The 16,839-nt window shown below is 51.6% G+C and overlaps 5 protein-coding genes across 5 annotated transcripts; 3 read left to right on the top strand and 2 right to left on the bottom strand.

Annotated features, from left to right (window-relative positions):
* Positions 1 to 216: 216 nt before the first annotated feature.
* On the top strand, positions 217 to 1,931 carry CYP7B1-0 (25-hydroxycholesterol 7-alpha-hydroxylase; the record flags this gene model as incomplete). Its single annotated transcript, XM_032034703.1, has 3 exons — positions 217 to 464; positions 541 to 966; positions 1,028 to 1,931. The coding sequence occupies 3 exons, from the start codon at positions 217 to 219 to the stop codon at positions 1,929 to 1,931; spliced, it is 1,578 nt and encodes a 525-aa protein (XP_031885918.1).
* Positions 1,932 to 2,572: 641 nt separating this feature from the next.
* On the top strand, positions 2,573 to 4,255 carry CGGC5_v009235 (uncharacterized protein; the record flags this gene model as incomplete). Its single annotated transcript, XM_032034701.2, has 1 exon — positions 2,573 to 4,255. The coding sequence occupies one exon, from the start codon at positions 2,573 to 2,575 to the stop codon at positions 4,253 to 4,255; it is 1,683 nt and encodes a 560-aa protein (XP_031885961.2).
* A 5,304-nt stretch (positions 4,256 to 9,559) lies between these two features.
* Positions 9,560 to 11,914, top strand: agl2 (Alpha-galactosidase 2; the record flags this gene model as incomplete). Its single annotated transcript, XM_066152143.1, has 3 exons — positions 9,560 to 9,653; positions 9,705 to 10,308; positions 10,372 to 11,914. The coding sequence occupies 3 exons, from the start codon at positions 9,560 to 9,562 to the stop codon at positions 11,912 to 11,914; spliced, it is 2,241 nt and encodes a 746-aa protein (XP_066008490.1).
* Positions 11,915 to 12,065: 151 nt separating this feature from the next.
* On the bottom strand, positions 12,066 to 12,728 carry CGGC5_v009233 (uncharacterized protein; the record flags this gene model as incomplete). Its single annotated transcript, XM_032027278.1, has 1 exon — positions 12,066 to 12,728. The coding sequence occupies one exon, from the start codon at positions 12,726 to 12,728 to the stop codon at positions 12,066 to 12,068; it is 663 nt and encodes a 220-aa protein (XP_031876341.1).
* Positions 12,729 to 13,699: 971 nt separating this feature from the next.
* Positions 13,700 to 15,528, bottom strand: CGGC5_v009232 (uncharacterized protein; the record flags this gene model as incomplete). Its single annotated transcript, XM_066152142.1, has 7 exons — positions 13,700 to 13,900; positions 13,978 to 14,067; positions 14,204 to 14,820; positions 14,882 to 15,075; positions 15,129 to 15,202; positions 15,257 to 15,333; positions 15,384 to 15,528. The coding sequence occupies 7 exons, from the start codon at positions 15,526 to 15,528 to the stop codon at positions 13,700 to 13,702; spliced, it is 1,398 nt and encodes a 465-aa protein (XP_066008563.1).
* Between the last annotated feature and the right edge of the window lie 1,311 nt (positions 15,529 to 16,839).

Raw genomic sequence — 16,839 nt, 5'->3', positions numbered from 1 at the left:
AGAAGGTTTCACCATCCGAACTCAATGCCCGAACTGCTGTACTGCATAGCATGCTGTCAAGCTGGCTTGACAGATGCCGTTAACAATACCATTGGGCGGGTCGACTGATATAAATCGGCCTACAGATGGCACTCATCTCATAGCTCTTGCAGTTTCCCATCCTCCTCCCCTCTACATTTGTTCTCTTCTATTGCTCGTCCGCTCTTCTTTGCAATCATGGCGGACAAGGTACCTATCGATGCGACGGCTGCAGCGACGCTGCTTGGGCGCCTCACCTCAGGCTCTCCGGTCTCCTTGGCTGCCACAGCTCTTGCTGTTGTCTTCGCATTGCTCCTTGTTATCGACAAGCTGATTTCGGCGCCCGTTGACCCTCGCGAGCCTCCCGTCCTCAAGGGCAACTTGCCAATCATAGGCCATCTTCTCGGCGTTCGCACCCAGTTCCCGGGAGTATATGAAAAGCTCGCGTAAGTATCCACAGCCACAATTCCAATACTGTGATGTCTCGGCGGCGATGACATGTACTAACGGCCAATCATGCAGCAAAAGCACAAAGCTGCCTATCTGCACCCTTCCCCTTCTTAACAAAAAGATGTACGTGATCAACACGGCACCTCTGGTCCAAAGCGCTATGCGCAACAAGACCTTGGAGTTCGGTGCGCGCATTGAGGAGATTGCCCAAGCAATGGGTGTTGATGTGACGATTACGAGGAGGCTTGTTCGGGAGAACGCCATCGAAGAGATTTCCAAGATCACCATTGCAGCTCTTTCCGGAGACAACTTACTGAATATGAACTTGAACGCACTGCACTACATCGGCGACCGGTTCAACGCTGTTAAGCCTGGGTCTCCCGTTGAGATTAGCGACTTTTACCACTGGACGAGAGATATCATTGGCACCGCCACCACTCGGGCCTTATATGGAGAGCACAGCCCGTTCAACAATTCCGAGCTGGTTGACTCTATCTGGTACGTAACTTTCCTCGACGTCTCAAAAAATTGTATGGTATACTAAATCGTTTTCTTCTAGGAAATATGAGACTGGCCTCGGAAAGCTGCAGTATGGATGGCTCACCAAGATCATTGCTGGCAAGGCGTTGAAGGCCAGGATGACTATCGTCAAGGGCTTGGCTGGCTTCTACATGCAGAAGCTCGACCAAGGAGAATCTGTTTCAGCTGTGATTCGTGGTCGCGCAGCTTTCTGGCGATCTTTCGGCCTCCCCGACGTGACAATCGGTGCTATGGACTCACTTCCCGTTGCATCAACGGTCAACACGGCGCCGTCAATGTTCTGGCTTTTGGTTAACATCTTCTCTGAGCCAAATTATCTGGATCGTCTCCGTAAGGAGGTAGAGACTGCTGGTGTCATTACCATCACTGAAGAAGGCGGCCGTCGCGTCGCAAACGTCGACGTCATGGCACTTGGAAACAAGTGCCCTTACCTTGTTGCCTCTTACCGCGAAACTCTTCGCTTTGAGAACACTGTCACTGGAGCAAGGATGGTCATGAACAAGGACACTACTCTGACTGACCATGAGACGGGACGAGAGTACCTCCTGAAGAAGGGAATCGAGGTTCAGTGGAGCGCCTCTGTCATGCACAAAAAAGAGGTCTGGGGTGATGACAGAGAGACCTTCAACCCGGAGAGATGGCTCAGGCCGACTCCTGAGATCACCAAGGGCTCCAAAGAATCGTTCGTCCCCTTTGGTGGTGGCAAGCATCTGTGCCCTGGTCGTAACTTTGCCTTCTCTGAGCTGTTGGGAACACTTGCCGTGTTGGCCGTCGGCTTTGAGGTGAAGGGGGTTCAGGTGCCGGGACATGCAATGCTCTTTGAGCATTCTGGCTTGCGATCGCCTATATACGGCAGCAAGTCGAAGAAGGCAACGTTGACGAGAAGGCAGGGCTGGGAGGACGTTGAGTGGAGATACCAATGAAAGGCCTGTCGGTGGAGTTTGTCCAACAAGTCTCATTAGTTCTAACTTCTCTCTATATGGGTTTCTCTATCGACTCTCCTCCGTTCGCATATTCGTATTGTGTTGCAGTACGATGATGTTTCATTTTATGTTACGGCTTACCACAGAACTTGTCGTTGTCATGGGAATATGCCTCAATTCCACGTTTGTTTCACGTGGAGTCTTGTCGTTGTTGATAAACTGCATAAGCAGAGTTAGCCCAAACACAAAACAATACTTACCTAGTTGAATTCATATTTTGTCCGAATTATAGTATTTCTATGCTATAATAAGGATAATTTCCGCGCTATGAAGCTTTGAACAGTAATTTTTCAAGACAATACCCATCGTGTTCATGCCATTACCAGATCAATGGCCAGTAACGCCAGGCGTCTAGTCAAAGCCTAAACTCCGTCACTAACTGCAACCGCCGCTTTCAACTCTATCCGGGCTAACAGACACTGAAGAGATGGCCTGAAGCTGTCTGTTCTCATTCATAATAACGCGAACTTCCCTCTCGCCTAATTTTTCTTAGCATCCACTGTTAGTGTAATACGCTGGATACCACCAAAATCCTTAACAGCTGAAAATCCTTCACCTCTTGCCTCCAGCGCCCTCCTGCGATGGCTTCACAGCCTCCGGCGGGCCCTGGATCGCCGCCGGCCCCTTCGGCCGGCCCTGATCGAGGCTCCGGAACCCTTCCGGAGCCGTCCCCAACCTCAAGGGCTAAACGCCGCCGCGGTACCGAGGCCCAGCCATCCCAGCCCAGCCTCGTGGGGAGCAAGCCCGACGCCTCTACGACAGCCCCCTTAACGGCTAAGGGGCCTACGACGATAACTGGAACAGCTACTGGAGCTGTCCTTACAGCCCTGGATGAGGAAGCGAAGCACTATGAAGCCCGGAAGGACGTCTTTATAGCTATCGCCCAGTCTGTGGATAATGTGGTCTCCTGCTTTGAGGGGCCTAGGAAGCAGATTGCAAAGGAGGCTACGGCCTATGTGATCCAAGCCTTGAAAAGAATCATGGGTAACGAGGCAGCGGCCCCGGCCCCGCGTCGGAACTGGGCTGATGTAGCGGCCTCAGCACCGGCTGCAGCCCCGGCCCCGGCCCGTAACGTTACCCGAAACCCAACCCAGCCTCAAGCCCAGGCCCAGACCCAGCCCCAGGCTCTAACCCAGCTGAAGGAGGACCTCCGGGTCTTTTCCCGTATCCCTGAAGAGGGCCTAGGGGCTGCTAGGAAGTATGCCCCTTTTACCCTACGCCGTACAGTCTGCCAGGCCCTTAGCCTCCAACTAGCAGATATCCCACATATCTACCACATTGCAACTGGCTACTCGCTAAGACCCCTGAACAAGCAGGTCCAGCAAACCCTGCTTGCAAACAGACAGAAACTAGCGGACAGCCTGGGAGCTTATAAGGTTGAAACGCCTACTAAGTGGTTTACTTACGTTGTCCCACGCTGCCCTGCTAAACTGTGGTCCCTTGATGGTGAGGCCCTCGACCCAGCCACTCTGGTTGAAGAGGAGGTCTTTGCACAGACGGGATGTAAGCCTATCCGGGCCCGACAATCCCAACTTGGTATAAACCCCATCACAAACGAGGTCTCTTGGATTATCTCCTTCTCTGCAGAAGTACTACCCTTCAGGCTCTTCAACCAAAGCAGCAGATCTCAGCTTATCCAGAAGAAAAAGACCCTCATCAGACATGACCCTGGTTGCCAGGGATATTATTCAAACCGATACTGTAACCGACAGCCACTCTGTAGCAACTGCAGCAGGCCCACAGGCTCCCATGAGACCTGGCCCTGCATAGCCAGACCGAAGTGCGCTAACTGCGCCGGCCCCTTCCAAGCCAACCATAAGGACTGCCCAGCAAGGCCCTTAGTGGTTAACGGCTCCCCCACCCTCCCAGGTCGGAAGGAACTCTCCCGGATCCGTAAAGCCGGACAGAAGGCCTATGAGGCCCTCTATCAGAGCAGCCAGGCCGGCACCCACGCCCGCAGCACCCAGCAACCTAGCAACAGCCTGACGAGCCCTCAGCCTGGCTCTAAGCGACCACGAGCCCCTACCCCTACCCAGGACTCAATCATCGTAGCGGACGTTAGCGATACAGCAAGCTCTAGCAGTATGGAGGAGGATGAGAATGAGGGTGAAGCAGACGTCTCTGACAACAACCCTATCCTACCACCACTACCTACCCAGCATACCCCATCTACCTCAAGCAGCAGGGTCCAGCGGGTAGCTCAGAAGCCTGATTATAACGTTATTAATGCCTACACCCACCTCGACCTCGACTCGGAGCAGTAGGCTCAGGACGGCTCCCCCACGGGTACTACGGGTCGCCCAGTGTAACGTGGGGAAGATAAGCCCAGCTCATACAGCTCTCCTAGAGCTCTGCTGGGCAGATCAGATCGATATAGTACTGATCCAGGAGCCCTGGATAGGCTATAGAGATAGGATGCAAATCAACACTCACCCAGGCTATAACTCTTATGTGCCAGTTGACTTCTGGAACAGCAGGGAAACAAGGCCTAGGGTTATGTCCTATATACGAAAAGGTGTAAGGCTACAAGTACAGCAACAAAGAACTACCCAATCAAGGGATATCCTATGGATCAAGGCTGGCAATATTACTATTATAAACGTCTACAGGCCACCAGGGGAACCTATAAACCATACAACAAACATCCTCCTAAACTATCAACCGCCAGAGAGAGCCCTTATTGCTGGGGATCTTAATGCCCGCCACTCTTCTTGGGAACCTAGCTCCCAAAGCCGGAATCGAGGAGATGATATTGCAGAATGGGCTGAAGGCTGTAATCTTGACTTCATCGGGGAAGTTGGGGCCTCTACCCATACTCACGGGCATACACTCGACCTTACCTTCTCAAATATCCCCTTTGCAGAGGCCTATATCATCCCGCACCTACATCCAGGGGCTGACCACCAGGCTATTACAACTATCATCCCACTAGGCAACACCCAGGAGCAGAGGCGACAGACTAGTCACCTCTCAGTACCAGACTCAGCCCTACTTCGACTTGCTGACTTGGTAAAGATAGGGCTCCCAGCCCTACCCACCTTAGAGGATATACCTGCTCCAGCAGAAATAGATACCCTAGCTATCCAACTAGTCAGCCTCCTCTCTACAGCTACTCAGGCTATAGGGAAGAAACGGACTAACCGGGGTAGGGGAGCTCCCTGGTGGACAGAGAAGTGTTCAGTGGCCCACCGAGAAGCTATTAAGGCTAGGCAACGACAAGCCCAGGATCCTGGACTGGTACTACCACCGCCTATCCTCGAGGAGCAGAAGGCCTTTCTAACTACAGTTAGGAAGGCTAAGCAAGCCTATTGGACTACAAAGATTAATGAGGCTGGGTCTAACCAGGAACTATACAAAATCCTAAGCTGGCGTAAGTCTAGCCTAGCTATAAAGGCCCCGCCTCTTATAGTAGATGGACAGGCAATCAACAACCCCTACGATAAAGCCCAGGCTTTACGGAAGGCCCTATTAGAGAGATTTAACGCTACAGATGACCTACCTGGAAACCCTTTCACTGTTCCTATAGTAATAAGGCGTCTAATACCCTGGCAGCAAACAGTCAGCATAGAAGAAGTACGCCAGGCTATTCTCACAAAGGCTACAACCCCTGGGATTGATGGGATTACTACAAAGTTACTACAATCTATTTGGGGCCTTATAGCTACACCTATACAGCAGCTCTTTCAGGCCTGCGTTCAGACAGGTTACTTCCCAAGAACCTTCCGCAAAGCAGAGGTTGTTATGCTCCAGAAGCCAGGGAAAACAGACTTCTCTAAGACTGGGTCCTGGCCCCCGATATCCCTGCTATCCTGCTTAGGCAAAGGCTTAGAGCGGCTGATAGCAAAAAGGATGGCCTATCTTACTATCCTAGAAGGGGTTGCCAGCCCACAGCAGGTTGGAGCCCTACCAGGGAGGGCAGCAGTCGACCTAACAACCTGTCTTACCCATGAGATCGAGAAGGCTCTGGATCTAGGGCTTACGGCAACACTAGCCACAATGGACGTCAAAGGGGCGTTTGATTCTGTCCTACGAAATCGACTTATTATTAGGCTACGACAGCAGGGCTGGCCTAGCAGTCTGATCAAGCTGATATACACCTTCACCTCTAGCCGAACTGCCCGGGTTAGGCTAGAGGACACAACTACAGAGGACTTTCCTCTTACCTGCGGGCTGCCACAGGGCTCGCCACTATCCCCTATTCTCTTCCTGCTATATATAGCTGATATCCTAGCTGACGATCAGAAGCTACGGTTTGGGTATGCAGACGATATAGGCCTGCTGGCTTCTAGCCCATCCCTTGAGGGTAATGCTGCAGCCCTCAGCCAGGAGATAACTCAGATCCTCAACTGCGGCACTGATAATAAGGTTGCGTTTGACCCAGCTAAGTGTGAAGCAATCCACTTTAGCAGAAAACATAACCAGTCAAGAGACCTACCAGATATACAGGCAAAGGACCTTACTATTAAGGCCTCAACTAAGCCTATACGATGGCTAGGGGTCTGGTTTGATAGGAACCTCACCTTCCGACACCACGTTGAAACAAAGGCAGCAGCAGCAAAAAAGGCAGTGCAGTTTCTACAGCACCTATCAAACACAAAAGGGGGGCTCCCAGCAGCTGCTGCACGGAAAGCAGTTATTGCCTGCGTCCTCCCAACAGCCCTATATGGGGCCGAGACCTGGTATGCAGGCTTAAGTAGACCAGCCAGGAACAGAAGCAATACTACTACTGCTGGCAGCAGTGCTGCCAACCAGGTGGCTACAGTTAGTACAGGGCAGAAGGGCCTGGTCAAGAGGGCAGGGAAGGTTATAACAGCAGCAGCGAGGGCCATCCTACCTGTCTGGAAGACCACGCCAACTAGCAGCCTCCTCCGAGATGCTGGCCTGCCTACAGCAAAAGTAGCCCTTGAGGGAGTACGCCTACGCTTCGCCGCACGCTTACGGAAGGTTGACCAACAGCACCCTTTAGTCCCTAGGCTCTCACAGCCAGGACGGCAGCAAACAAGGCTTCAAAGAACAGCAGCTCTCCTACCTAAGTGCCCAAGGCCGCTGCTCCTACAGCCACAGTACCTCCTAGGACCGCATGACCCTACAGCTGGACAAAGTAAGGAGACTGCAGCTAAGTCGTTTCAGGCCTGGCTTAAGACTGTGCCAGATAACCATACAGTTATCTACTCAGACGGCTCAAAAGCCCCTGAAGGGGCTACAGGGTTCGGCTTTGTTATCTATCGCAGTAATAGACGGATAGCCCAAGGATGTGGCCGTCTCAGCATTGCAGAAGTATTTGATGGCGAGGCGGAGGGGGCGAGGGCAGGGCTCCAAAGGGCCCTCCTTACATCCCAAGGCCAGCCTATACACATCTGTATCGATAACACGAGCGTTATCCAGGGGATTCAAAGTAGAACCCCAGACTCCTCTCAAGCTGCCTTCTTAGAGATTCAGGCGGCAGCCAGGATATATACTATACAAATCCACTGGTCCCCAGGGCACCAAGGGATAAAAGGAAACGAAGAGGCTGACAGCCTAGCCAAGGAGGGCACAACGCTGCCGGTCCCTAGAGGCTTACTGCCAATCCTATCAGGGATTAAGCGGCTTGCTAAAGAACGCAAACAGCACCAGCATAGGAAATGGTGGAAGCAAGAGGCATCCCCCCGTTATACCCAGCTAGGGCTGAAGGCCACCCTTGGCTGCCCTCCTGAATTAGCTCTACCAAGAGCTATCCTTCATCATCTCCTAGCAGCTCGATCGGGCCATGGGGACTTTGAACAATATCATCAACGCTTCAACCACACAGAAGCACTACTTACCTGCTCCTGCGGGGAGGCTAAGGAGGTGGACCACCTGGTCTACTGCCGAAAGACATTAGTGAGGAGGCAACGGTGGCCTACCCTCCACCCTTATAGTCGGCGGGAGCCTCTAGGACCTGTGGGCTCTCTAGAGCGCTACTTTAAGGGGCTAATCATCGACTCAGAAGGCTTTCATGCCTTCCTCAGCGTGACAGATTTCTTTCAGAAGATCTGCCCGCGTACTAAGAGATAGGCTGCAGCCTATCTCTAAGCAACCGGAAAAAAAAAATGTTATAACGGAACTAGGGCACCAGTGGGAACTAGGGAAGGATGGAACACGTAGTAGCCTGCGGGCAACACTTGGAGGACGTTAGGAAGCGGCATGTGCTTAGAGTATATAGCTAGAACCTGCGGCCCTCCACGCCATATACCCTTCGGGAGGTCTGCCGCAAGGGCGTTTGCGTCCTTGCCGCCACGGCGTTAAATATAAAACAAACAACAAACAAACAAACAAACATTCATAATAACGCATTGAGCAATGGATGCCCATGCCTGGTTGTATCGATAGATGCGTCCAATGGTCTTTCACATAGACCTGTGGGAACGATCCGACATGAACCACGCAACCCAATCGTGCTATTTTCTCCCGGGGGGGCAATTGACGACAATAAACATCTCCGCAAAATATTCGCTTGAGTCAGCGTGACTACTCTGCAACCAGCCAAATGACAGCCTTCTGTTCATATCGTCATTCTAAGAATCCACAATAGGACCGAACTACGAAAACCCAGATCAGTCCGACCCACGATAGACCGTCCTTCTTGGTGCCAATGATGATTCTAGAAAATCATACGAGAACAAACAATATGAAAGAGGTTGGGGTAAACTTCGCAAATGGCCAATCAACAGATACTTACTCCGCCTTTTGAGCTTACCATCAGTGGGGATTTCCTGTAGTAGTGGTGCCGGCGGAAAACTGGCGGAATACTTTATACCACTCAACCCCACGATGACGTTCCGCGATCAGGATCAGACCAACGGTCTTCTTGGCGGCACTAACAACAGTGGGGTCATCATCGGCATCAGCGAGAAACAAATTGCTTCACCGGTGAATGATGCGAAGCAGGAACATTCTTTGCGCCCGAGATGTTCTTCAATACTTCAGTCAATTGCCAGCAAATGTTCATGTGCTCAGCTTCGAGCTTGAATTTCTCTATTAATCGGATGATCGACTACGTAGAGAATGCTGCCCGGAGTGTTTGCCGGACAGTTCCCCGGCTACACAGAATAAACATGACTGACCCCAGGCCGGGCGCCCACCAATCTTCCCCATTCCCCAGTGTTCCACTGCCGTGCTACCCCGGCCTAGCTACCCCTCATCTCCAACTAACAGGATTGGGTTTGGCGCTGCATGTTGCCCAAAATTGTGATCCGGCCGAACGTTGCATCCGGTGCTTCTGGCACTGCGGGTTAGCTGCGGAAAACTAATCCTGCAGGTTGATCGTTACTCTTTTGGCTCTCGGGTGCAATGTTGGAGGAGTTGTTTTTCTTGCCCTGCTGATCTTTGAGAGGGGAACCGCCGACAATTTTGACGATGGGTCGTGACTTGAGCGGATGCATCACGAGATTCTTGGAGACCCGGACGAGCCGCATATGCAGGTAGAAAGTGACATAAATACCGGTTCTTCCGCCGTGAAAAAGTCAAATGGAAGCCAGGACTTTCGAGAACATCGCACTTCTCTGGCGAGCTCATCCGGCATCCAATTGTCATTGGTGATTCGAAACATGGCCGGTAACAACTGGCTGAGGCATTTTGCCTTGGCTGCTTCCGCAACTGTGCTTGTTGGTCAGACATCAGCCCAGAATGCCTCCGCGAATGGTAAGCCACACCTATTGACAACTCAAGTCCACCAACGCTGACCTTGGTAAGGAATCGTTGTTGATGGCACGTCCTTTGCCCTCAATGGTGACCACACGTCGTACCGCTTTCACGTGGATGAGCTCACTGGCGATCTTCTCACCGACCATTTCGGAGGTTCGGCTACTGAGAGTATGGCAATGCTTGCTCCAGAGGTCAACGGATGGGTGGACATGATCGGCCGTGTCAGACGGGAGTACCCTGATCTTGGTCGTGGGGACTTCAGGGTCCCCGCACTGCAAATTCGCGAGACAGCTGGATATACCGTCAGTGACCTCCAGTATCGATCTCACAGGGTCGTCCAGGGCAAGCCTGGCTTGCCTGGGCTTCCGTCCACGTTTGGGACTGAGAACGACGTCTCAACGTTGGTCGTTTCCCTCTTCGACAATTACAGTTCAATCGCTGTCGATCTCTCTTACTCAATTTTCCCGAAGTACGATGCCATTGTGCGGAGCGTCAACATCACCAATGAGGGCCAGGGAAACATCACGGTGGAGAAGGCTGCAAGTCTCAGCGTGGACTTGCCATTTGACGACATGGAGTTCCTTGAGCTGAGAGGAGACTGGGCGCGAGAGGCCATGAGAACCCGCCGGAAGATTGATTACGGCACGCAAGGGTAAGTCTCAGCTACGCGATAGTGGTATGCCAAGTGAGGTATGCTGACTCCACTCGAAACTAGGTTCGGAAGCACAACCGGGTACTCTTCTCATCTCCACAACCCTTTCCTGGCACTTATTTCTCCAGATACAACCGAGTCTCAGGGTGAAGCCTGGGGATTCTCCCTAGTCTACACAGGTTCATTTTCCGCCGAGGTCGAGAAAGGATCTCAAGGTTTCACTCGGGCCATGATCGGCTTCAACCCTTACCAACTCTCTTGGCCGCTCGGACCAGGAGAGACTCTCACCACGCCTGAGGTTGTCGCCATCTACTCCAACACAGGAATTGGTGGCATGTCTCGAAAGTTCCATCGACTCTATCGGAAGCACCTCATGAGAAGCAAGTTCGTCACCGAGCCTCGCCCGGCGTTACTCAACAGTTGGGAGGGACTCTACTTCAACTACAACGAGAGCACCGTCTACGACCTCGCCCAGGAGGCTGCACAACTTGGCGTCAAGCTGTTCGTTCTCGATGACGGCTGGTTCGGCCAGGAGTACCCCCGATTGAACGACACGGCCGGTCTTGGAGACTGGACAGTCAACCCCACTCGCTTCCCGGATGGCCTGCCTGCTCTTGTGACCAAGGTCACGAATCTGCAAGTTACCAATTCTTCGGACAAGTTGCAGTTTGGTCTGTGGTTTGAGCCCGAGATGGTCAATCCCAACTCGACTCTCTACCATGAGCACCCTGACTGGGCCCTCCACGCGGGCCCGTACCCTCGCACGATCCGACGGAACCAGCTCGTCCTCAACGTGGCTCTTCCAGAAGTCCAGGAGTACATCATCGAATCAGTTTCGAGTATCCTTTCCAGCGCTCCCGTCACATATGTCAAATGGGACAACAATAGAGGTTTCCACGAGACACCTACCCCTGGAATCGGCCTCTCCTACATGTTGGGAATGTACCACGTCTTTGAGACCCTCACCTCCCGCTTCCCAGATGTTCTTTGGGAGGGTTGCGCGTCTGGTGGTGGCCGCTTCGACTCCGGTGTTCTTCATTACTTCCCTCAAATCTGGACTTCCGACAACACCGATGCTCTGGATCGCATTTCCATCCAGTTTGGCACATCCCTCGCCTACCCGCTCGCTGCCATGGGTGCCCACGTCTCAGCGGTGCCCAACCACCAAACCACGCGTACAATCCCTATCAAGTTCCGTGCTCACGTTGCCATGATGGGCGGTTCCTTCGGCCTCGAGTTAAACCCAGCTGAGATCTCTGATGAGGACAAGGTCCAGATCCCCGAACTGCTGGCTCTCAATGAGGTGGTCAATCCCATTGTGATCGGGGGTGACCTGTGGCGATTGAACCTGCCTGAAGAGTCCAACTGGCCAGCTGCCTTGGTCATTTCTGAGGACGGGTCGCAGGCTGTTCTCTTCTACTACCAGGTCAGATCCTGGTACAACCACGCCCTGCCGAGGCTTCGTCTGCAAGGATTGGACCCAAATGCCTCGTACTCATTGGACGGCAACGGCACCTACTCTGGCGCGACTTTGATGAACACTGGGGTTCAGTACGCATTTGAGGGAGACTACGACAGTCGGGTGGTGATTATCAAGAAGACTTAATGTATATATCTATTCATGGGCCTGAAGTTAAGGCCATGACGGGACTGGTTCAATCTATTTGTCTCCCATGCGCGAGAGCTTCATTACCTGTTCGTTGGTAAGATGTTGATGTGTCTCGTCCTGACCAAAATACGCCAGAGGGTGCGTCTCCTTAAAGATCCCAAGGGCGCTTCCTGGGGTACTTAACCAGCCCAGACTGCCGATCCCATTCAGCTCCGTAAATCATGATGTCGTAGTAACGGCAAAGCGACTCGCACTCCAGATACATCCAGTCATCTTCGGGATCGTGCTCGCTCGCTTCAGACTCATCGTCATTGTCTGTCAAGTCTTCTTCACTGTCTGAGTACTCCTCCTCAGAGTCAGGAATTGGGGTTTCTGCATTCACGACCTTGGCAAAAGGAATGGATGTTTCCAATGAACTCAGGCATTCTGCGTCCACATAAAGACACAGGTTGAATCGAGCGTAGTCGCGGCCATCGTTGGCTGGGATGTCTTGGCTCTCGTCGCTTTCATCCGGAAGAGCATTGGCCCAGGATTGAAATCGCGTCAGGACCTCTTGAATAGATGCGCCATCCGGAGACTCTCGATCCTCTATGACGGATATCCGGAAAGTTGCTTGCATCTCGTCGCGTTTGCTTGAAGAGTCTCTCGCGATAAAGTCGAAGGCTCGTTGTCTGAGGTTGGAGATGTAGCGTTCCCAGAGCGGCTGATTGTCATAGGTCGTGCGATAGAGGTAGAAGCCCCAGCGATAAATGCCCTCACGGGACAAACGGAGAGTATCGTAGACTCCGCGGAGCTCCGTGTCTTCTAACATGGCTGTTTACCCGTACGGCAGGGATGAACAGGCTCTGTCAATGAAACTGCCCTGAACTTCCGTGCAGTCTGGACTCTTGACTTTTGATTAGGAGGGGTGAGGTGAGTGCGCCAAGTGGAGAGGAAGGGGACGTAAATATTGGTGTTTCTGACGAGAATTGATCCGGCAATAGTATTCTTCACGCAAGTGATTTGCAAGGCACTGTAAATTTATAGTCAACACTTGTCGAATCGTGCACCAAGTCATAGGACCAGAAAAGTGATGTGTATTGTCTTATGAAAAATCTTCTCCTCTTCTTCAACCGAGGATCTTCTAGGACTTCTTTTATGTCCCAAGGTAGGGCTTAGTTACCCTAGCTATCAGGGTTTGTCCAGACTGGAAAAACTCTGCTTAATACCTCTCAGGGTCGCTTTTATGGCAAATATCTCTCAAGGTCATCATGCCAAACTTGTCCTTAATCCCAGGGGATCAGGGCCACCGCCACAGCGGTTATCCACGGCGAACTTCCGAATTCCATCCCGGACTTTCTGACAACACTAGTTTAGCAAAAGTTAGTTCCCAGTGGCGATGTTTGTCAACTCCGTTTCGAACTCTCTTTCGTGGCCTCTCAAGGTAGCCACAAAGACCATTTTTACGCAATGGCCAATTCGTGTTCAATCGCCTGACTCAAATTTCCACCGGGAAGGTGAATTATTGTCCAAAGTGTCTCACTGGATAAACCTTTGAGTTCCACTCCCGCTGGCAACCTTTACACCGTCTCAGATATCTGAAGTTATTGGGCCTGAATATGAATGTTTATGTGACCCTTGCGCGCTTCAACTACCATCCGTGCATCGTCCAAGACCACGTCTTCATTGCAGTCCATCGCTTTCATTAAATGTCTACATGTAGCTTTGACCAAGTTCAAAGAGACTTAAGGTAACTAGAGGTAACACAACATCGTATCGCAGCGGATTTTCTCAGACAGTTGTTCAAACCGACATCCTTGGTTCCTGTTGCCCTACATCCTGCCATCCCCCTACTGCAACTTTCCACCCTTGCCTAAGCATGGCCTGGAGCTTCGTAAATTGGAGACCGAGTACAAAGATGGCCAAAGTGATAGGGACTGTAGATGCTATGTAGGTGGTCCAGGAGTGGTCGTCGGTCGCGAAGAGACCGGCGCTGAAGATGGTCTGCGTACAAGTCGCAATCAGTAACATCCAGACTCATGTTGCAGAACTTGAAATCAAGTGCAAATAAAGAATCTTACCGCTATCAAGCTCGCAGGCGCGAAAATCAGCGCGACTATGGCAATCATGGTAGTCTGCGAGGCCTCCTTATGTGCCGTCATGTTATGGATCTTGGGAATGTTGTCAGTCACACCAACATGAATGTTGACCGGGTCTCCGAATTAACGAAAGCCGTCTAAATGTCTGGACAACGAAGAGACAGGGGAATCTTTCACCCCGTATTCTTTCAAGACTCGAAGTACTTACCAACTCAATTTGCACAGCAACGCGGTCTCTGAGGCCCTGGATCTGAGTTCTTCGACTCTTGGTGTGAGTCAACTGGAACTTGACCGTGTTCAGCATTGTGGTTTGGATGTTCTTGTTGACCAGTCCTTCAACGTTGCATATCGAATTTCTATCCTCCAGCAGACCCTGCAGTTGCCTCCACGCTTCAATCTCCTCGTCGACGGCCCTGGTGGCAAAGACGAGCTGGTTGTTGCACCTGTGTAGCAGGCCTATACACTCGTAATGGTCCTCGGGCCAACATACCTTCTTGGTGAAGAGTGGTTCCGGCTGACCCTCTACCGGCGGGGGAATACACGTGTTGGTCTCCATTTCAATCTTGACGATATGGTCATCCAACTCTTTTCGCTTCACCTCCGAGGCCTGCCCAATATCCCGAAGCAGCGCGACAAGAAAGGCCAGTGGGTGTCGCCAGTCGAGATCTACCGTGCGAGCAAGGATGTTGCTGACCACCGTGCAGAGATCGTGCCGCTTGCCCTCCAGTAGAAGGCAGGTTATTGAGCACTGCTTTTCAACGACTCGCACTCTCATCGAGAGGAACGATTGCCTCATCGGAGACTTGGAGGTGGACAAAGTGACGACTATTGGGAAGTCAGTGATTGAGTGTCATGATCGTGCGTCCTTGGAGTTAACGTTACATACCGAGAGACTTAACCGGACTGTGAGTGATTTCATCTTGCTCCTCGACCTCATCGAAGCTGCAAAACACCCCATGGATGGACTGAACCACTTCCTCGCTCATACTGGGAAGCTCAAAATCCTTGATGATCTGTCTGAAGAGCATACGATCGAGAATAATCTTGTGATGGGTGTCGTATCCATATCCATGAGCACCGCTTTTGTCTGTGAGTGTGGGCCTGACGTGGGTGCTTAAGAAATGTTTACTTACACGAGGGTAATGGAAGGGTATAGATTGTCTTCGGTGCTACCTCGCGCACGGTTTGCCGAACCTTGTCTAAACTCCTGCGTAGTAGTTAGATACAGTCTTGATTTGTCAGGCTCTCAGCACAAGCAGACCCCGAGGAACCTCAGCGACTCGTCCCTGTTGTACGGCACAAATGGGCGGTTCAATGTTGCCCGCAAGCAGTTACCGGCTGGACAACTTAGCACAGCCTCATCAGGAAGGCACGCACAAATTACCCACCGCTACTGGCCGGGCTCTTGTAACAATAAAGGTTTGCTTCCTCTCGCTGAGAAGCAGCCAGAAATACCATGTCTTCATGACTGACTGAGTCGGTTGGAACTCTCTCGATGTACGTGGTTACGCTGTCAGATTGCTTCTTCCCCATGGCGAGTGACGTGAATTGCCGCGCACTCAGAGGCAGTATTGAGTTTAAGTTCTTGGACCAGCGTTATGCGTTATTAGGTCACGTTCTCCTGGAAAAGACAAAGGATTCTGTTGCTGTTTTCTTTTTCGATCGTTTCTTCTGTTTTGACCATAAAATCATTGCTTAAATTAGGGGAAAATCAAACCTTTTATTAGTCCTAAAGAGGCACTCATCATGTCTGGACGGAAAGAGAATCGGATCAGGCGGCTCAGTGGAAACCAAATCAGGCTGTGGAACGGTCTGGGCTGTCGCGGAACCCATGTCGACTTTCAGAGAACCCTCTACGATTGGACGCCTCGCCGCACCATTGCTTCTCGCCAAGTCAACGAAGTTTCAGCCTACTGGTTGAACGTCCAGTATTTGGGGGAAACGGTGTCAGATGGAGGACCACGGGGAGGCTGTGTTGGGAAGGTGATGCGTTGCCAATGTTCCCTGTTGGGGGAGGTGCAGCTAAGCAACCGGGAATACCAGCGGAGATGTGATAAGAACGTAAGCTCTACTCAGATGTGGCCCTTTCAAACTGTTCTTATACAGTATGTGGTGATCATGCTTTGAAATGTTCAAGTAGGCTGTGTGGGTCGGTGACAGAATCACGCTTGAACATGTTACTTGCTGCAGGGTATGCCGGAAATTGAAACCAAAATCGGGCCGTGATTGATGATAAGGCTCGGCTACGATCGCCGCCTCTTCGAATCGCTATTTCATTAAGGTTTGTCCAAATTGTGGATTGAAACGTAGGTCATAGGATTTCCCACCCCGCAGAGAAGGATGGCAACTTTACGTCGTCAAACTGGTAGTTTGGCAGACGGGGGTGGGGGGTTATTTTGCTCCATCCAGGTGATCCTATCGGAGTTTGGAGTAGTAATCTGATCCGTCACGACCAGCCAATGTTCAGTGCTTCATGTCCTTTTTCTGATGCACCTTTCCTTCCCTCCGCTGTAGTTTATAGACCATCTCCTGAGCCTAGAGCGATGTTCTGCGTACACATCCGTCATAGCAGCAAGCATTGGATTTCTTTTAGGCTCAAGACCTGAAACAACCTATAAATAATCATCTTTTTTTTTCCGGATCCTCAGTGCTCTTAGCAGTAACCTCGTCACCACTGTGAACTTACGTAGTAATTACCTGAAGCTGACTCTAGACACACCAAGCCTCGAAAGTCACCTGTGTGAATGCGGCTTTACCGTCACGTACTCTTTTCGTCAGAAACACCATATCCATTCTTCCCTGCTCTCATCAAACTTTTGTTTATACTCCTCGTGCTCTAGGCGT

The sequence above is a fragment of the Colletotrichum fructicola genome (genome assembly GCF_000319635.2).
Source record: "Colletotrichum fructicola Nara gc5 chromosome Unknown KSG_Nara_v1_contig05, whole genome shotgun sequence".
Lineage (NCBI taxonomy): Eukaryota > Fungi > Ascomycota > Sordariomycetes > Glomerellales > Glomerellaceae > Colletotrichum > Colletotrichum fructicola.
This window is presented reverse-complemented; position numbering and strand designations above follow the sequence as displayed.